This window comes from Polyergus mexicanus, unplaced genomic scaffold (genome assembly GCF_030449975.1).
Source record: "Polyergus mexicanus isolate NDT 795.1 unplaced genomic scaffold, iyPolMexi1.0 SCAF_6, whole genome shotgun sequence".
Taxonomy (NCBI): Eukaryota; Metazoa; Arthropoda; class Insecta; order Hymenoptera; family Formicidae; genus Polyergus; species Polyergus mexicanus.
The window spans coordinates 8,931,327-8,950,064 of record NW_027223326.1 but is presented as its reverse complement, the minus strand read 5'-3'; the positions used below and the strand labels follow the sequence as shown (position 1 = coordinate 8,950,064).

General features: G+C 33.4%; 1 protein-coding gene across 1 annotated transcript in view; it reads right to left on the bottom strand.

The window, feature by feature from the left end:
- The window catches only part of Cdi (center divider), a 30,335-nt gene that overhangs the window by 3,637 nt on the left and 7,960 nt on the right, over positions 1-18,738 (bottom strand). Inside the window, exons 3-5 of the mRNA XM_070297802.1 lie at positions 6,398-6,519; positions 883-1,429; positions 44-583 (exon numbers count right to left, since the gene is read on the bottom strand). Coding sequence (XP_070153903.1) covers positions 44-583; positions 883-1,429; positions 6,398-6,519 — 1,209 coding nt within the window. The remainder of the gene's footprint in view (positions 1-43; positions 584-882; positions 1,430-6,397; positions 6,520-18,738) is intronic.

The following is an 18,738-nucleotide window of genomic DNA, read 5'->3' as shown; positions in this document are numbered from 1 at the left end:
TTTCTATTATAAGACAAACGTGTGTTAATTTGTGTCTACTTACTTTCCTCTCCCACTTTTTTCTAGCAGTAGGGCTGCTCGGTTCGGAGCTCGGCTTTTTCCTATCCAGGATCTTGGCGATGCTGTCATTCTGCGCCGGCTTGAACTTGCTACACGCGCCGTCAGTGACGCTGGGACGCACATCTTCTAGCGAGGGTAGCTCCAGACAGCTGGAGAACAGATCACCAAGAATCTTTTTGACGCCGCCCAATGCGTGGAACGGATTCGCTGTCATCGGTCTATAATGTGGATCCCGTCTGCTGGCGAGTTCGGCCACCCGCCTGGCAGAATGACATCTCGCCTTATCGGAGGGAGTTGCGTTGTCGCAACCTCTCGCATCTGCCGATTGACTTCTGACTTTTGCAGTACGTCGCTTCATCGTGCGTCCTTCTCGTGCGATTTCGTCCATACTGGACATTAATGTCGGGTCAACAGTCGATTGTCGTTTACCAATGTTGCTCTTCAGTTCTTCTTCGCAGGTCGCTATTATGGTCTCCAGACTAGTCGTGATCTCTGGAAAGGTTGGCCTCGACTTGGGTTCGTACTGTAAATAAATGAAGAAGTCCGTTTGTCATCGTGTCTTTCGTTACATTCATACGGAATAAATAATAAATAATTAACGGAAGAATAATCGTAGATAGATATAACTCCAATTAACAAATTATAAAATTCAATTAAACTAATAATTAATGAAATTTAACAGATATCTGCTTGAAATGTTGCATGCGTGCGTATGTAATATTTTCGTTTTGAGTGTAATAGCAGTTATAATAATCGTCCGACTTTATTTGCACCGGATCCACATTGCATGCCTTTACGGTTACAAAAGATCATCATACTCACCGTACAGCAATTGAAGGCGAGTTGCAGGAAGGCGGGCGGCGGATCAGCGGCCGCGCAGATCTCCGCCACGGCCAGATAATCGAGGCCAAAGTTATCTGAGCGTGGCAGAACGTCCGGATCTGCCGGCACTCTGCCGATCAACTCGCATACGACGATGCCGAATGAGAAAACGTCGGACCTGTGATCGTACCACTGGCCCTTGAGACACTCGGGTGACATCCAGTAGGGGCTGCCGACAGTGCTGAGCCGATACCCCGTGCTTGGATCCGGTATCTTTGCAGCCAATCCGAAATCGCCCACAACCGCGATCATCTCGTTGTTGCACTCGTCCTTTTTTATCAGTACATTTTTGGACGTAAGATCGCGGTGGAATAGGCCGCGGCTATGCAGGTAGGCCATGCCACGGGCCACATCCCTGGCGAGGTTCATCCGGATGAGATGCGGTAACGGCGTATGCCGCGACATGATCAGCTGTTCCAAGCTGCCACCGTTGATGTACTCCGTTAACGCGTGTAGTTGACCCTCGTGTACGCACACTCCCATGAACCTGGAAAATATAAGAGGAGATTGATCTTCAAATGCTCGAAGGTTTCAGTTGAGAAAATTCTTTTTATTTGTGACAATAAAACGGTGAATTCCAATACTTTTCACGAAAATACTATTTCAGAAAAAAATAAATGTCTAAAGAGATATAATTTAAAAGTTCGTGTTTTTAATTTTATCTCATCATTAATCTCTTTAACTAGTCGTGATGCTAGTAGGACAAAATAATAACTTGCTTCTCAATATGAATGTTCATTGATTGAAATATTTATCTTAAAATGGAAAATTCAGCAGGAATTTATAAGACTAATTCCGCATTGGAAATTTAAAAAGAATTTAAATATATATTTTCAATTGAATGTAGAGAAGAGTAAAAAAAAACATCGCGATTTTCAGATGAGAAAAAAATATTTTTATTCCATAAAATTTATATAAAGAGATGTAAATAAAGAGATAAATTTTCGTACTTGTTATATAAAACTCAAAGATTAGATTGGATTTAAATATAATGAAATAATATTCTCTCAAAATTATCACAAAATAAAACAATATTTATTATGTAGCGAGCGAATTCAAAACTTGTCGCTTTTATCAATTCAGTTCAGATTCTCAACCGAAATTAGATATTGAAGGCAAACAAAAGAAAAACTAAAGCAAAATTGGCGAATATTTATAAAGTTTTATATCAAATTTTAATATTATATGCTTCCTCTCTTACTTTCTTCAATCCATATCTAAAAACGCAACAATAAAAAATAAATAAGATAAAATGTGCGCAAAAATATATAATAAAATTGCTGGAAAATCCCATCTAATATTTAATAAATAAATAACTACAATTGACATAAATAAAGACAAAAGACAAAGGAAATTTTATTTATGAAAAATATTACCCAACAATGTTTATCATTCATTGTTTTTGAAGAATAAAACCAAATCCAGATGATGTGCTCTACATACAATAAAGACGATTAAAGAGTCTAGACATCTTTGATATGTACCTTGTAACTTAATCGTCGCGATATCATTGACGTTATCTTTATAGCCATTCTATTATGATAGATTAAGACAATTAAATTGTTTCAAGGAAACATCATGGCTTATCAAAAAAAACTTTTAAAACAATTTAATACTTTTAAATGTTCAAATATGGAATTGATAAAAAAATTAATGATTTACTAGAATTTCTTTAACTGCTTTTAATTATAACTCGTAATAATAAATATATTCATTGTACATATAATGTATCGGTTAATGTATCTGTTATTGTATTTATTCATATTAATATATAAATAAAATATAAATTAGAAAATCTCTAAAAGTATACAATAGATGTACAATATATTGATAATAAATGCTATATAACTTATACGATTTACGATCATAATTAACATTTTTATACTTTTAAAACAATATAATATCGTCATAATTATTATTACGACAAAAGATAATATTGTATTATAAGCTTTTACGTTTTCTGTTATTATTTTAGACGGATACATAAATCCACAAGTGAAAATGTATTCATAAGTATTCCAAAAAATTAAAATAAAACAATCTGATTATATTACGAAAGCTACTTTGCTTATATATCTCCCGCAGAGAGGAAAGACTTAATCGGTGAGTGTACTTTACGTTATCGTGGGATAAAACGGGGGGGGGGGGATCCTGTATAAATGGAAGAGCTTGAGAAGAAGAAGAAAATCACGCGTTACGCTATGTCGTCCCGATTTCGAGGCGTTTCTCGCCGAGCACGTCGACGCGTTTCTCCCACACGTGACAGAAAGAAAAAAACCGACAAACAGCGCGAACGAAAGAGAAATTTCCGACGAAGAATTTTTCCCAGGTAAAATATAAGCGATGCATACGCGATGCTCCAGATTCATTTTTAGTCGATCAGATAAGAGGAGAAATTGTCGCTCTCCAGGCTTGTCATCTGCGCGATTGATACGCGATAGAAACATTGATTATATCGTATCATGTTGCAGATTTTTTACTAACAGATACTTGACATATAATTCGTAACGAGATATGCGAAGAAAGATTTCTGAGAGATTATACGGTTTTTACACGAGTGAAAGCTAAAATATGTGGCAAATATGTATATAAATAAAAAAACAATATAAATAAAATAGAACCAATTCATTGGAGAAAGAAATGTATTAAATAAGCGATAAGTTTTGTATAAAAATACCAATATCTTTTAATTCTTCATAATTTTGGGCTATTTCACTTTTACTCTGTATTTATTTATGTTACGTTTATTAAATTAATATATTGCATATCGAGATATGCATTTTATACATTGCAAATGCAGCTCATAATACACATGTATATAAGTTGCAAATGTACATAAATCGAAAGCCTGAGTGTCAAGAGTGTACGAAAAGCGATACGAATGTCTGACTACGTCGCGTCATCATCTACTTATCTACTAGTAGTTTATTGTTGTCTCTTTCAGGCGATTAGAGCCGAATTCATTCTTCGCAAGCCAAATATTACGTAAAAGGAAGGTGGCGTTCGCATATAACGAGCATTGGTGAATCGATTGAGAGCATATTTGAATGCAGAATTATGCAGAGTTCGAAGACGCGAGATATTTTTGGGCACTGTCCGGTTGTTTTCATTCAGCCGCGCTTCGTAAAAGCGATTGGCACGTTTGCCGATTGTCGTTCCAAGAATTATGACCGAGATGCTGCTGACAGATACTACTACGTCGAATACTCAACATAGTAATAGTATCCCGATACTACAGCGCTGATATTTTTCGATTGTATTATGATATTTGGTATGTTATTGTGATATAATGATTGGTACGTCGCATAATAGCGGCAGCCATTGGAAATGACTATCAAACTTTCTTTTTCCAGAAAATAAACATTAGTTATTGAGATAAATTAAATGCCATAATAATCGTTTATGACGGACATTACGATATCAATATTTATATCTCATTAACTTTATATAAAGAATGATCCATTGCATTTAATACGTTACAAGAAAAATTGGATAAATATCTGCTATAGGTTTCCAAGCAATTTTTAATGGTTAAGTATAACTTAAGAGTGAGATTTAATTGAGGTAAATTGAACGCGCGAATATTAATATCTCGTCTTATCTAAAAATATCGATATTTGACGTTCTTACAACGTCAATATTTCCTATTAATATCACCCAAACTAAGACATAGACATTATCTCGCTATAGCAATTCTAGTTACGACATCGCGACAAGCGCGAGTGTAATGATATACTTCGCGGTAAATGCCGCAAGTGGAGATGATAACTATTTTTACAACTGAGTCAGCCGGTGGGCGAAGCGGAGAATCCTGAGAGGACCCGCGAGTTTCGCGGAGGCCTTCGCCGAGGAAAATGCCAGAAATAAGATCCGCTAGGTTCACCCGACCGGTAAACACCGTATCCGAATCTAGGCCAAGCCGTTTATATCGTCGGAATGCGTTGTCGTCGCGGCGCGGCGCATCCCGAATGTCCCAGCAAAGCGCGTTATGTCATAATGCGAGAAGCATTATACGGAAATCTCCCTCCTATCCTCTCCCCCTAAGAAGATCAATATAATACCTTTTCTCTGGATTCCGGATTTATAATCTTTCAAAGTATGAATTTACTTGTATCTCTCGCACGACTCGCAGTTACGCGAGGTATAGCGTTATAAACTTTGCGTCTCACGAAAAGTAGACACAAAGAATTATTTAAATTACTTAATTAAATTTAAAATAGACCTTTGTCAAGGAAAACGTTAATAAATAGAAAACAATAATAATTTTTAAAGAATAAATTTGATTGAAACTAAAGCGTGTTTTTAAACATAAGAATAAATAATGTTATCCAATTTAATTTAAATATTTTACTTGAACGCAATTTTTAACTCATGTCATGTCAAATAAAATTATATTACAAGATTAAAAAATTAAAATTTATAAGAAACGGTGTCTTTTCGGTATAAAAATAAAATAATACATATGTATAATTATATTGTACACTGTAGTGTATATTCAATTCAATATTTGCACATTTAATTTCGTACCTGCAAATTATGGAATGGAAAATTTTGCGCATCGTGCATTATGCATTTAGATACTGCACTTTAGATACTGCTTTCTGCTAGCAGGAATTTTCGCAACGGGTGTCGAGGTAATCGCCGTTACCGCTAGACGATGTATTATGTTGTAATTCATAACAAGCGTGGTTAAAGCGTAATACCGTTTTTTTTTTCTAATCTTTTGCTCATTTCAGTGGCCTCCCAAGCGAGAGGAATGTTAACGATATAATCGTCAGATAATAAATCAAACATAGGATCACACGCTTTAACTTGAACTTGACGTTCATTGCGACGAACCTCTATGATATCGTTTACAAGTCCTGACAGTCGCCACGTGTTTAGTTAAATGTGTTACGGTAAAATAACTTAATATACAGAGACCTTGCGCCAGAATTTTGGCAAGACGCCGAAAAGAAGTTTTCAAATTGACTCACGACAGGACAAAACAAATGTGAGCATAAGAAGTATTTGGCTGCTGACTAATGTGTGATAAATCTTAAGAAGTTCTTGGGAAAATACAGAGAAATTTAATATATATATATTAATATATAGTGATAGTTTTATATAGAAACAATTAACTATTTGTATATAAACAAGGAATCAATAAACTATGATAACTTAATGATCGATGTTAACATCGAATATCTTTTTTACAAAATTTAAAAATGGTGTTATTGGCAATGCATAACATCGCGTGCGTTTTATCTTGAATAAAAGATGCTTATACATCGCGTTTATCATTCTTGAATTTTATTCGTATAGAAATAGCTCACATGCAAAAAAGGATTAATGTATTTACCCGCATTACCCGTCATTATCAAATTCGGCACATACGGCCGAGTGATTTTCTTCGATTGCAAGATACGGAGTTTCACCGGCAAAAATAAACCGGATTCGATTCGCGCGGGCTCACCTTAGTATGTTCGGATGGCTGAGCTTGTTCATGAGCTGGACTTCCTTCAGCATGTTCGGCCTATTCGCCGCCAGCTGATTCATCTTGAGCACCATCACCTGACTTGTCACTTTATGAGTAACCTGGAAAAACGAAATGAACACGAAGGGTTAGTGACATATTGCGATGCGCAATTACGTTATGCAGTTATTGACATTAGATCATATCGACAGGTGCATATGTAACCGCTATGATTCTTTACGATAAGAACTATGCCGAGATCGTAAGTGTAAGAGCGCTTTTTTTTGACAGATATATGCGTTTTTTTTTTTTTCAAATATATGCAAAATCATGAAAAAGATTTTATGTGGAGAGATTGTAGAAATTGCACAGATTTGAAAAAATACTAGCTTATATATTTATCGAATAAATATGATATAAAAATAAAAGATTTATATACAGTAAAAAATAAAATTTTATATTTTATAATTTAGAAAAATTAAAATTCAGAAACCTATTTTGATTGAAATAAATATTATATAAAATATATAAAATAACAAAGTTTATCGAAAGAGACAGAAATGCATTTTATAACTAATTATATATATATAGAGGGCATATACTACGCTATACTACATGTGAATACTATAATGTATTCATCGTCACGTTAAATACAGGATACGAATTTTCTATAATTCACTATACTGCGAATAAGATAGACGAACATACATAATTCATCATATAGTATCCTCTATATAGTGACCTTAATGCATCAAAGTAATTTCATCGTGATTGTGCGAAACATTTATACGTTTGTCGCAAAATTGATACAAGTACAGGTTGTATCAAAATTTGACAGTTGTATTATTTAATACTTGGGCGATGACTACGATCATTTGAAGTCGATTTCGATGACCAAAAGATTTACGAGAGACTATTGTTACAACTTTTGCAATTTTAAATATCTCAATAATTAAACTATATATTAAAATTTTGTTCAGACTTGTCCTACATCGAATAAACAAGATTTTTATCATTAACACAAATATAAAGGCAAGTAACATATTTTTTAAAAAATTTTTTTAAATATTCGTCTTGCGTTGAAATGATTTTGGAACAATCTGTATAATAGCTAATCGTTCGAGCACTAGAAGACGACGATGCGATTCTCATCGCTGACCACGAAACGAAGACTTGCGTCGTTCTATTTTCACGTGGCGCAAGTAACACGCGCGAGAGAACGCTAAAGCGATATCCTCGCGAAAGAGAAACTTATTAATGAAATTGCGGCATCTGGTTAGCGTATATACGCTCGTAAAGACGCCGATCACACAGCATCGTTCAATGACAAAAATGGATATACAGCCTGTAACTTCTTTATTAATCTTGAAAGGGCGATTGCTTAACGAGGGCGATTATTGCAGCTTCACTAGTCGATTATTATGGATTTTCCAAAGAAGAGCAGTTTCGTAAAAATTATTGGAAGAACTTAATTTAAAGCTGATGTTGCGTAGTGAACTGAGAAATAAACAATCTGCATTACTATAGAATTAGTTAAATAAATTCATAAAATATTTATTGAAGAAATATTAATATCAACAGTTTTGTCAAAGAAATCTAGTTATCTGCCAAAGAATCTATCATTAAAGTCTTTTCTAACAATATAATGTATTATATATTGCATATTATATGTGTGACATAGATATTGAAAGAGGTATATTTTTATTATCTTTATTACAATTCTTAATCTATAAATCTATATCGATAGTTTTTAAAGGAGTCAGTCAAAGAGTGTGCGAAAAAACACTGTCGTAATTTTTTGAAGTGAAGATAGATTTCTCATTTTCTGTATATGTATATACAATATATACATATATAGTTTTCTTTTTTTTTATAAATAAAATAAAGAATTTTTGACATGATTTCTATTCATGACGATGCGAAAACATCTGAGAATACAAGAGATGCGAGGAGGTTAAGGACCACTAGATTACATCACTCATGTCAGACGATCCCCGGCGTCGAAAGCGGCGTGTAATGCACTCTCCTTTACATTCCAGCGCTCGCGCACATTTTACCGTTCATCTCGAATTTCATCTCGGTTCTAAAAGAAGTCGGCTGAAGATGAGACCGGAAAGATGGTGAAAATGGAGACGTGACGCGAGAGAGGAGAATCTCTCTTGTAACCGACATCTCGACGCGAGATGAAAATTTCGCGGATTAAAAAATCGAGAATAATATCCGAAGGAAATGTAGCCAGAATTCCTTGGCAATAGCCGGCTCTAGTTGAATCGCGGCCAAAATGGTGACGAATGCGAAAATCGGAATTCGAATCCGTCGTAAACAGAACGGCTGCGAATCGTTGTTATTTCACGACAAAAGAGAGAGAACGAAGAAGAAAGCCGCGCGTGTGTGTTTAATCCGACGTATCTTATTTCCGTTCATCGCTCGGCGAAACTCAAGGGATTGGTGAGTCGACTGACAGGAAGATCGGACGTTGCTGTCGATCTCTCACCTGCGGCAATTCATATGAATAATTCTCATTGTCTGGAAAGCTCCGGTATTGCGTGTTTTCTACATACTACGCGCCATTGTATTTACGACAGCGGAGAGAAAGCATGCGCGGCAATTATATTGTAACAGCGAGTGATTAATACCTCCTTGAGAGTCCCATGCATAATGCAAAACACATTTCGCGCCTTTCCACTCGCATGTAGAGACTATCACGTGTAGGTGACTATCAGTATAAACTCGGCAAAATTAAATAAAACGAAAGCCAGCCCTCATTACTCAAAGACGAAATTTTGAACGATTAAAATAATGCTTGAAAGATCAAGTTGGAGAAATTTTTGTAGTCTGAAAACAAAAATAAGGAGAAAAAAAATTATATTTTTATTACATTTTCGTCGTTCTGTTTTCAAATTGGAGAAGAATATTGATTGTTTTAATTTCGATTGATAACTGATACTGATATAAATATAAGCTAAATACAAATATAATTAAAATATAATTACAAGAAAATATATTTTTCTAATCAAAAAAATTTTTTAAATTTTAAATTTATTTATTTTCATTATCTCTATAGAAGAAAATTAAATTTTTTTTATAAATATAGCGTTATCGATTTCTTTAAACTCGGATGATTCAATCGTTGAGAGATTTACTTTATAGGGAGGACAGAAGAGCGAACACTCCATCTATCAAGTATCGTTCTGGCAAGCTACGGCGCAATTAAGAGCAGCAATCCAATTAGCAAGCGCTCTGGACTTTGCAAACTCGAAAGCTCTCTACAAGGGTCTGCTTCGTATGTTCACAATCATCGTCAACCATCGTAACCGTCAACCGTCTAATTATAAATGCACCCGAGAGATGAAAAGCGTCAAATAGGGGATGCAAAAGCGAGGCAGACGATCGAAAAAGTATACGCTCTTGAACTTTTCGTCTCAAAATATTTTCAATATGTTCATTTAAGCTTACAATATGTGATTTTTTCCGCCTTTGTTCAAATAGATATAAAAACGATAAAATATATAGCTTTTCATTATTCATCGTCAAAGTATAACTTTAATCAAAATAAGTACATACTATATTTCTTTTAATTTATTATGTGTGTAATTTAAATAATATTTTGTCAAATTACGACACTTGACATTGCGATAATCATATTTGAAAAATCCACAAAAATATAATTATTTATAATTTCGTGAACTGACAAAAACCGATTAAAAATGATATGCCGAGGAAACTGGACATGCAAGAGACTTTCTAAGCTCGAACTTTTTTAGGCTGAAATTTACGAGCCTATATACAGTATGGTAAAGGTTAACTACACTCACATGCATTCCGTGGATTAACATATGAGACATAACGGCACGATAACTGTCATTTATATCTACCGTCAATTTTAGGCAAAAATATATACATATATATTATAATCATTTATATATATGGTATATATATATACTGTTATAAATTTTAATAAGTTATATAATCTGTAACAAAAAAATAAAACAGCTTTATTTCTCAATCTTTCTCCATTATTAAATTTCTTTATATAACTTTTATTGAAATATACAAATATAAGTAATTATTGACATCATGTACAATTATGGAAAATTGGGGAAGTTTTATGAGAATATAAATATATATTTAATTTTATAATAAAGTTTAAGTTTCTATTTCCACAAATTTAGTGTAAAACTTTGCAATTATTTCGCAAAAACCGGAACATTTTTTCATTAAAAAAGAATATATATATATATGTATTTTATGAGAGTTCTAGAAAACCAAAATTTTCAGAGAATTCAATATTTAATATACAATGACTTTTACTGCTAATTAATTTATTGAAATATAATTTTGTAAAAAATTATAATTAATTAAAATTCAAGACATAACATGCATATCATATCACGCATGACAGCAAGAAAGATATCAAGTTTTGTTGGCTGTAATAAAGATCAATTGCACACTCAACTCAATCCGCGTGCAAATCCTTAATTCTACAAACGAGAAACACGTGATTACTCTCAGTCTCTATCCTGTTGCAACGTCGTGAAAAAAATGTTGAGAAGAAGTGATATTCAAGGTCGCGACAAAGTACAATAAATGAGAAATTCTCAAGCAAAAAAACGCACAATATCGATCGATTTCTTTCTCACGACGCGTGTCTCGCGGACTTTCTCCTTATTATTAAAGATCGCGAAGGAAAGATAGGATGTATGTCGGAACATTTTTTTTCTCGCAACAGTGTACTTATCGAAACATATCGTGCATTCTGTTTCTATCTGATAAGTAGATAACAATGAGTGGATATCTAGATAAATCGTAATGTAAGCTATATGGATATGTGTGCATGATTATAATATAAATGTAAGAGTAAAAAAGACTTTTTATATATTTTCTGCCGGAAACAATCACATGAATACGTTTTGAAATTTTACGATATCAAATCAATTTCAAGTTATCTATTTAAAAAAAAATATTATAAATACATAATTCTACATAATATAAATTAACGCGCAGAACATATACTCAACTGCCTTCAAAACTATACATATATTTGCATGTCGCCAATAAAAAAGATATGTTAAAGATCGAAGATCAAGGAAGCGAGAAATAAATTGAGACTTGAAATAAAGGAAGAACACACGCGCGCGCGTGACTTGAATAACGATGAAATAATTAATATCGCTCCCGATGCAGCGATAATTTCAGGCAATAGTACACACTGTAAACAATTTTTTAAAAATTCAGACACATTTTTTTCTGAATTTTTAGATCTGGATATCTGAAAGAAATTTCAGACAATGTGTCTTAATCATCGAAGTCGTTTTTCTAAAAGTTCAGAAGAGTGTGTCTGAAAATTGAAGTGTCTGAGTGTTCAGACAGTATGTCTGCAAAAAGCTGCAGACACTTTGTCTAAAATTTAAATCAGTTTTTTTTTTTTTTTTTTTTACAATGTACCGATTTACAATCTCGACGACTGGGAAGAAAGGATCGCGGAAACGTGACGTCGGCCAAGCGATGGTATTCGCGAGAACTTGTCACGCGTGCACGCGCGCGAATATATTTCGCCGCGGTGAAACTTACCGTTCATATTTATCATTTACATATCAAGTACTAAATAATGAACGACGGTTTCATAAGAACGTACTTTTTCCATCTGTGTCCAATCGTTGTGGATCGATCAGATTAATCCAAATCTCGATATTTTCTCATTCACGGTAGCAGCGTGGCCGCTCTCACTCGTAATTATTCGAAATAATCAAAATATAAGAACCCGCAACACACTCACTTTTCAGTAGAAACGTCAATATCAATCAGTGAATGCTGTTTACTGACAATTATTGATATTAATTATTTTATTGAAATAATTCAGAAATCAAAATAGTGATCTCGACTACAATAAAATTCGCCAGATAATTTTTCACTTTCTATAAAAGTGTAAGAAAATCTTGAGTGGCAAACTCTACGATGGTTTCAGTGAAATTCTTTTATAATACTGGAATAAAATACTGCATTTTATTCTCATAAACTTGTTATAAGCTATCTTGATAAACAAAAGGGAGTAATAAAGCTCACTTTTCTCTCTTTAAAAATAAAGAATAATTTTGACAGACAAACGCTTCGTCGATACAAGTTTGCAGTTTTGCCCACGGAAGTCTACGTGCCGATACGCACATGTCGCGCAGGTGGAAACGGTAACGAATCGAATCGCGCGGAAGGCAAACGAGCGAACGACCGAGCGATGCTCATTAGAGAGTGTTCGTACTCCATGGCCAGCGTGCCGTGACCGGCTTTCTCGTCTACTTCCAACATATTCTCATTCGTACGAGGGGGAAGGAAATGCCGGATACTGCCTACGAACTCTTAAATCACAGGCAAGGTCGTCGTATCCGATGGACAAATGCGAGCGCGAGATGATGCCAGCCGCGCGTTTACTCTTCGTTGAAAGATTATAAACTCCGTTAACCGCGTTCTCTTGAATTATTTATTAAAATTTTCAAGTAGATACACGGCTATTTAAATATTTCGTTTTGTAAGAGCTGATTAATGCCCATGAGTTTGCATGGAAACAAAAAATTTGCGTACAAAGGAAAAATAATGAATAGAATCTTAAAGCTTGCAAAATACTACATTTATCAAAGAGCTTAAATAATTTTAAATTTGATTTATTACTTTTATTTATACTATGCAATAAGAAATCGGCAGAAATTTAGACTTGTTTTCTTTTACAAGTTTATATCTTAATTGGTATCAATTTATATAGCCCATCTCAGTTATGGTCGACGAAATCTCACCGTAATTAAGACATCCGGATCCGTAATGCGTTTATCTATTGTCAATCGTAATTAGGTAGGTTGACTACGCAATTAATATCATCATTTCCGTGGAATACGAACAATGTTTTGCAAAGTTTCCGCTCCATATAATGTTATGAAATATTTCGTAGTCACGAAATCTAATTTTCGATTAACGAATACTAATTAATATGTAATATCGAAAGTTAAGTAAGACAGATACATGCAATTAACAAGTGTATAACATTCTTGGAAAGATGATATTTAAAAATTGATACATCTCTAAAATCCTTAAAAATATATATATTTTTTTTAGATCTATTAAATTTTTATATATGTAGATATTAAATTTATAAAAACACATGCATGTAAAATTTAGAAAATTTACTAATTAAAGTTTATAAACTCTTAATGATAGCTTCAGAACATTTGTATATTCGTAACAATAGCTTTTTTTTTTTTTTTTTTTAATCGTGCTTTCCTATAAAAGTCTAATTAAGTAATGCTTCCTTCTCTGCAAACAGTTTTTATTTCCCGTTTATTTACGGTTTACGAAGAGTTCAAATTAACTATAACATAAAAAAATTAAGAACTGTATCGTTATTTTCATAGCGGCGATTACGAATAAACGAATGCGGAGAATGTTTCAATGCGAATGATTGGAACGATCAGGCAAATGTTACGAATAACGCTCTTGGAGAACCGTTCCTGCGGCAATTTGTCATAAAATTGGAATTGCTATAATCTCAACGTGTAATCATTTTACGCGTAATCTCACACGTAATCTCACACGTAATCTATATTCTAATTTAGATAATCATATTTCAGATAATCATATTTTCTCCGAACACTTTTTTTCTCATATAAAGAAATCAACAATAAAAAAATTTATCTTCAATCGACAAAATATTTTTGTTAATCACATTCGTATTCTGTAGAAAAATTTATTTCGATTTTGCTTTGTTCTTGTTCTTTTATGTATAGATTTATCAATTGATATCTAAAAATAAATTTGTTATGCTGAGAATCAATAAAAAAGTGATTTCAAAAATCAATAAATAAATTACTATTATAATTTCTATATAATTTATTAAACGATCGAATTTAAAAATTAATTCAAGACAGATTTAAAAAATTAAAAACAAATGCTACGTTAATAAACCCACAGAAAATATCACTACGCGATGGAAAAAAAAAAAAAAGAGAGAGAGATTACGCGCGATTCTATTTTTATTCATCTTACATGCGCAGCGAGCAGATATAGTTAACTTTCGCCTATTATATCCGCGAGACATTAGCAATATCGAATTATCGCAACGTTCGCTATATCAAGTCATGGTCTGATCATCACGTGCAACCGGCGGAGCCTCCGGTTCTTAGCCAACTCTTTCATGTCCCACCGCGAGCATCGCCAATAATCGCGCGCCGTAGCCATTATGCATGTCATTACCGATAATTTACTGCGTTTTCACCGCGAGCGGCGACTCGTCTCTGCCGCTTGTGCATACCGCTCGTAAAAGCCTCTCGGAATTACCGAGGCAAATAATAATTGCATTCCGCGGCGATTTGTCCGCGGCTATGGCGAGCGATTAAAGAGAATTCGAACGGTGATTCCTCCGATTTTCTCGCGTCGACTTTCGCCTGATTGAAGATTAATGTCATCGCCGATCGGATGATCGGGAAATTGCGATTGAGAATTGTATCTATATAGGAAGTACGAAAAGAAAGTGTCGCGTACATTTCTTCATAGTTATTGATTTCTTAACGAATTTAAAATCTTTTTTTTATTTTTTTTTAATATGGAAGAACCAAACCATTTTCAAGCATCCAACAAACATTAAACTGATTAATTCAATAAAATAAAAATAAAGACGAATATCTTATATTAAATCTAATTGGACACTGAATACTAAAACGAGTCATGAGATTTGACACGTACGGACCGAGATAATTTTTGCTCACGGATATATACCAGTCCCACTTTCGTAAAAACGATGATTACTGTCTTTTTTCCATTGAACAATCGAGCGAAATGAGAGCCGTGATTGGACGCGTAACGAGCGGTGATTTCGACGAGAGACCGAGAGCGAAGGGAGAAGTTGTACTATCGAGCCTGCGGGTGATTCGCGTCAAAAGGATTTAAAAGCCAGCAGGGAGGATGAGAACGCGTATAGGTGGAATGAAAAGGTGGAGGACAAACGAGAGGAAGTTCCTTCTCGGCTGTGGTAAGAGCGTTGTAAGAATCGTTTCGTTTAAGCCTCCTCTCGCGAGGGCCTCGATTCGAGGAGAAGGCACCACATTTTCCTCGCAACAACGACAGTTTCGCAACAAACGTTGATTGGGCGATGGTGCAATTGCTCGAGACGATCCAAGCCGAGACGCACTCGGTCGCACTCGATAAGCGACACCGACGGTATGCGCGCTTTAGATGCACCTTATGCAGTATTCATGCGAGCACCGCGTTTAATGGGCGAAGATAAGAAGCCGAACCGTTCGTTTCAACCTCGGGACTACGTCCTTCAATGCAACTTCGTATCATAAAAGTCGATACGACGACCAATCGTCAAGAGGCTCTCTTGCCGCTTATTCATGCCATTTTCGCGCTTTAAACATGTAGAGTTCTCTATTTCTATCGGGTTAATTACTTGTACATTTTTTAAAATCAAATTATATAAAATAAATAATTTTTCGCAAACAAAATTTAAAGTTTGTTATCAAAATGCCAAGATATGTGTTAAAAATTTTAAAATTTCAAATTACAAGCCTTCTCTTCTCCGTTTTTTCCCCTAAAAATATCAAGTAACAATCTGAAGAAATATGTCATTAATATAAAAAGATCATTTTTCGATTACATATTCAGTTAAAAATTAATTAATATAATTTAATATCTGCTACACGTGTTAATGCGTAGATGACAAAATACATATTACTCGGCACAGAAAAATAACATGGTCTTTCTATGAATGTAGTATTATATATTCTTAAAGCCAAAATTATATTTGGTAGTGTTTGATATATTGTAACATAATCTACGAATTAATCTGAACGAAAATTGTTGATATATGAGCTAATCTAACATGCGCCACATACATTTGGCTCGATACTTGGCTGGAAAGATTCAAGCTTGGACTTCTGATTCGCGCATTCTAATTTCTCGCGACACACGAGTGACACAAGAAAACACGACTATGAAGGCTCATTGCAGTTTAAAAATAGATTCACTGTATCTTCGCTTGATCTTTTTCTCCTATTTTGTTCGCTATTTTTCTTTTTTTCACGCGCGTAAACGCCGTCTTCACACGTTACAAAGATTCGTTTTAATCCTTTATAATTTTGTATAATTTTAAAGCAATAAATAATCACTTCTGTGCTTGAAAAATAGACAAAAGTTCAAAATTAATAATTATTGATCGTTATTAATTATTTATATTTGAAAAAAAGAAGCTTTAATCATTATTTTAATCATAGAATACAACGTCTTTTATCGTGTCTTATCAGCAACTTTGACTATCTTGGCGATCGTTAAAACATGTATGATTTGCCAATGACTATTCATCATTCGTTCTTCTTTTATTGCTTGAATTTTGCAGTTGAAGAACCGCGTGAGAACACATATAAATAATATCTTTTTTATTAATTGTTGTTATTAATATTTCTCAAACATTAGCATTTTATATTTCAAACAGATTTCTATTATTATAATACAACTTATTTTAATACAATTAATTTGTAGTACACGTGACTATCTAATACCGTGTATGTAATGCTGATGTTTTAGTACTGCCTAAATATAATCCTAAAAGTTCAAGAACGTATAATTAATCGGTTGTATGTAAAGTGTCAGGTTTCTATCATAATACTTGACAAACAAAAATAGAAAATTATTTTGCAACTTTCATTTATTTACAACAATTCGCTCGCGAGGACAACAATAACGATTACTCGTTACGCGATTTTTGACGTTACTCCAAATTTTGTGAAGTTTCGTAAGCCTTGGAAACATAACCGGATCTCTAGTACGAAATCTTGCGCGAAATAGCAATTCATTGGATTAATTTGACGATGAAGATATGTTTCGTATTTAATGTTGAAGGATAACTGTATATTTTAAGATAAATCATTAGACGATTTATCGAGGCTTGCAATATAAATATATTTGAATAAATCTTTTTCAAAACTATCTTTGAATTTTAAATTTCTATTCCAAATTTCTTTTCCTACGAAATACACACCTTTTGTATCTCAAGATTATATTCTTTTTTATATATAACGTTTACATTTTTTACGAAAATTTATTAAAATCTAATCTATGGAATTTCAGATTTTTTATTTTAAGTTCGTAATATATGATTAAACTATGTGATCGTATCGACTAGAAAATTGGTTGAAATACTTGTTCGAAACTCTTGGCACGGTGATTGACTTCTTGTGCCAAGAATGCACGAGTTTGAGCCCCCTAGTAACCCTACGTCGGCTGCAATTAATTTTCGAATTTTTTCAAAATATGTTTCAATTTTATTATAATTATAATAATTCATTTTCAAAATTCTCGCAATGGCTATATTTCTTTACAGATTTCTCGTTATTAAATTACAAAAGATTTTAGTAATAAATAAACATTTAATAAATTTAAGATAAGAAAAAAATGCAAAATTAAAAACATTATTTTCTGCGTAATTAATTAAATTTAGATTATCAGATTTAAGTATTAAACTTTCTTATTTTATTAATTTAGTAGATATTCAATTTTATATTTTATAGCTTAATTAAATAATTGACGCGTAATACAAAGAACAGTAGATTTTGACAAGTAAGACGATATTTATAAGATTAAACTTTAATCTTTTTCAATTTAAAATTATTAAATATTTTTCAAAATTATATACATGTCACTAAGCATTGTGTAATAAATCAAGAACCAATTACAGCGCGAAATGTAACAACCTTCATATAATCAAAATATATTTTTAATTTTCATAATTTAAACCATATTTAGTAGAAGATTGCAAGCAGAAGTTGACCTTTTTGTCGGCATATTTGACGGCACAAATAGTACAATCGATCCAACTCGCGATAATATCGAGAAACACCGGTTTATTTTTAAACGAGTCTTGCTAATGCGCTCAAGCAGAGGTTGATCGCTATTTACCATCTGGTGAAACAGAAAAATATTATCTTTTATAGCCAGCGAGCAAGAGAGAGAAAAAAAAGAAATTGGTCTGCGTTTTACTTCGAATTCCATAAAATTCGAAACTAAAGTCTCGCAAAAAAAAAAAAAAAAAACGAGATCATTTAATTATTAAATCAAACTTAATTCAGTTTAATATTGATTTTTACCGGGAACATATATAGAATGCTTCGTATAATAAGGCTACCATGTAAGAAAAGAGTACCTCTATTAAGCTAGCAGGACCAAATCAGCAGAATCAAACTGGACCTATCAGATTATTTAGTACCCATTTTGTACTAATTTGTACCAATAATAATAATTTTGTACCTCGTGCCATTTTCAAAAAAACCGTGGCGCTGCTACCATCAAATTAAGCTAGCAGGACCAAA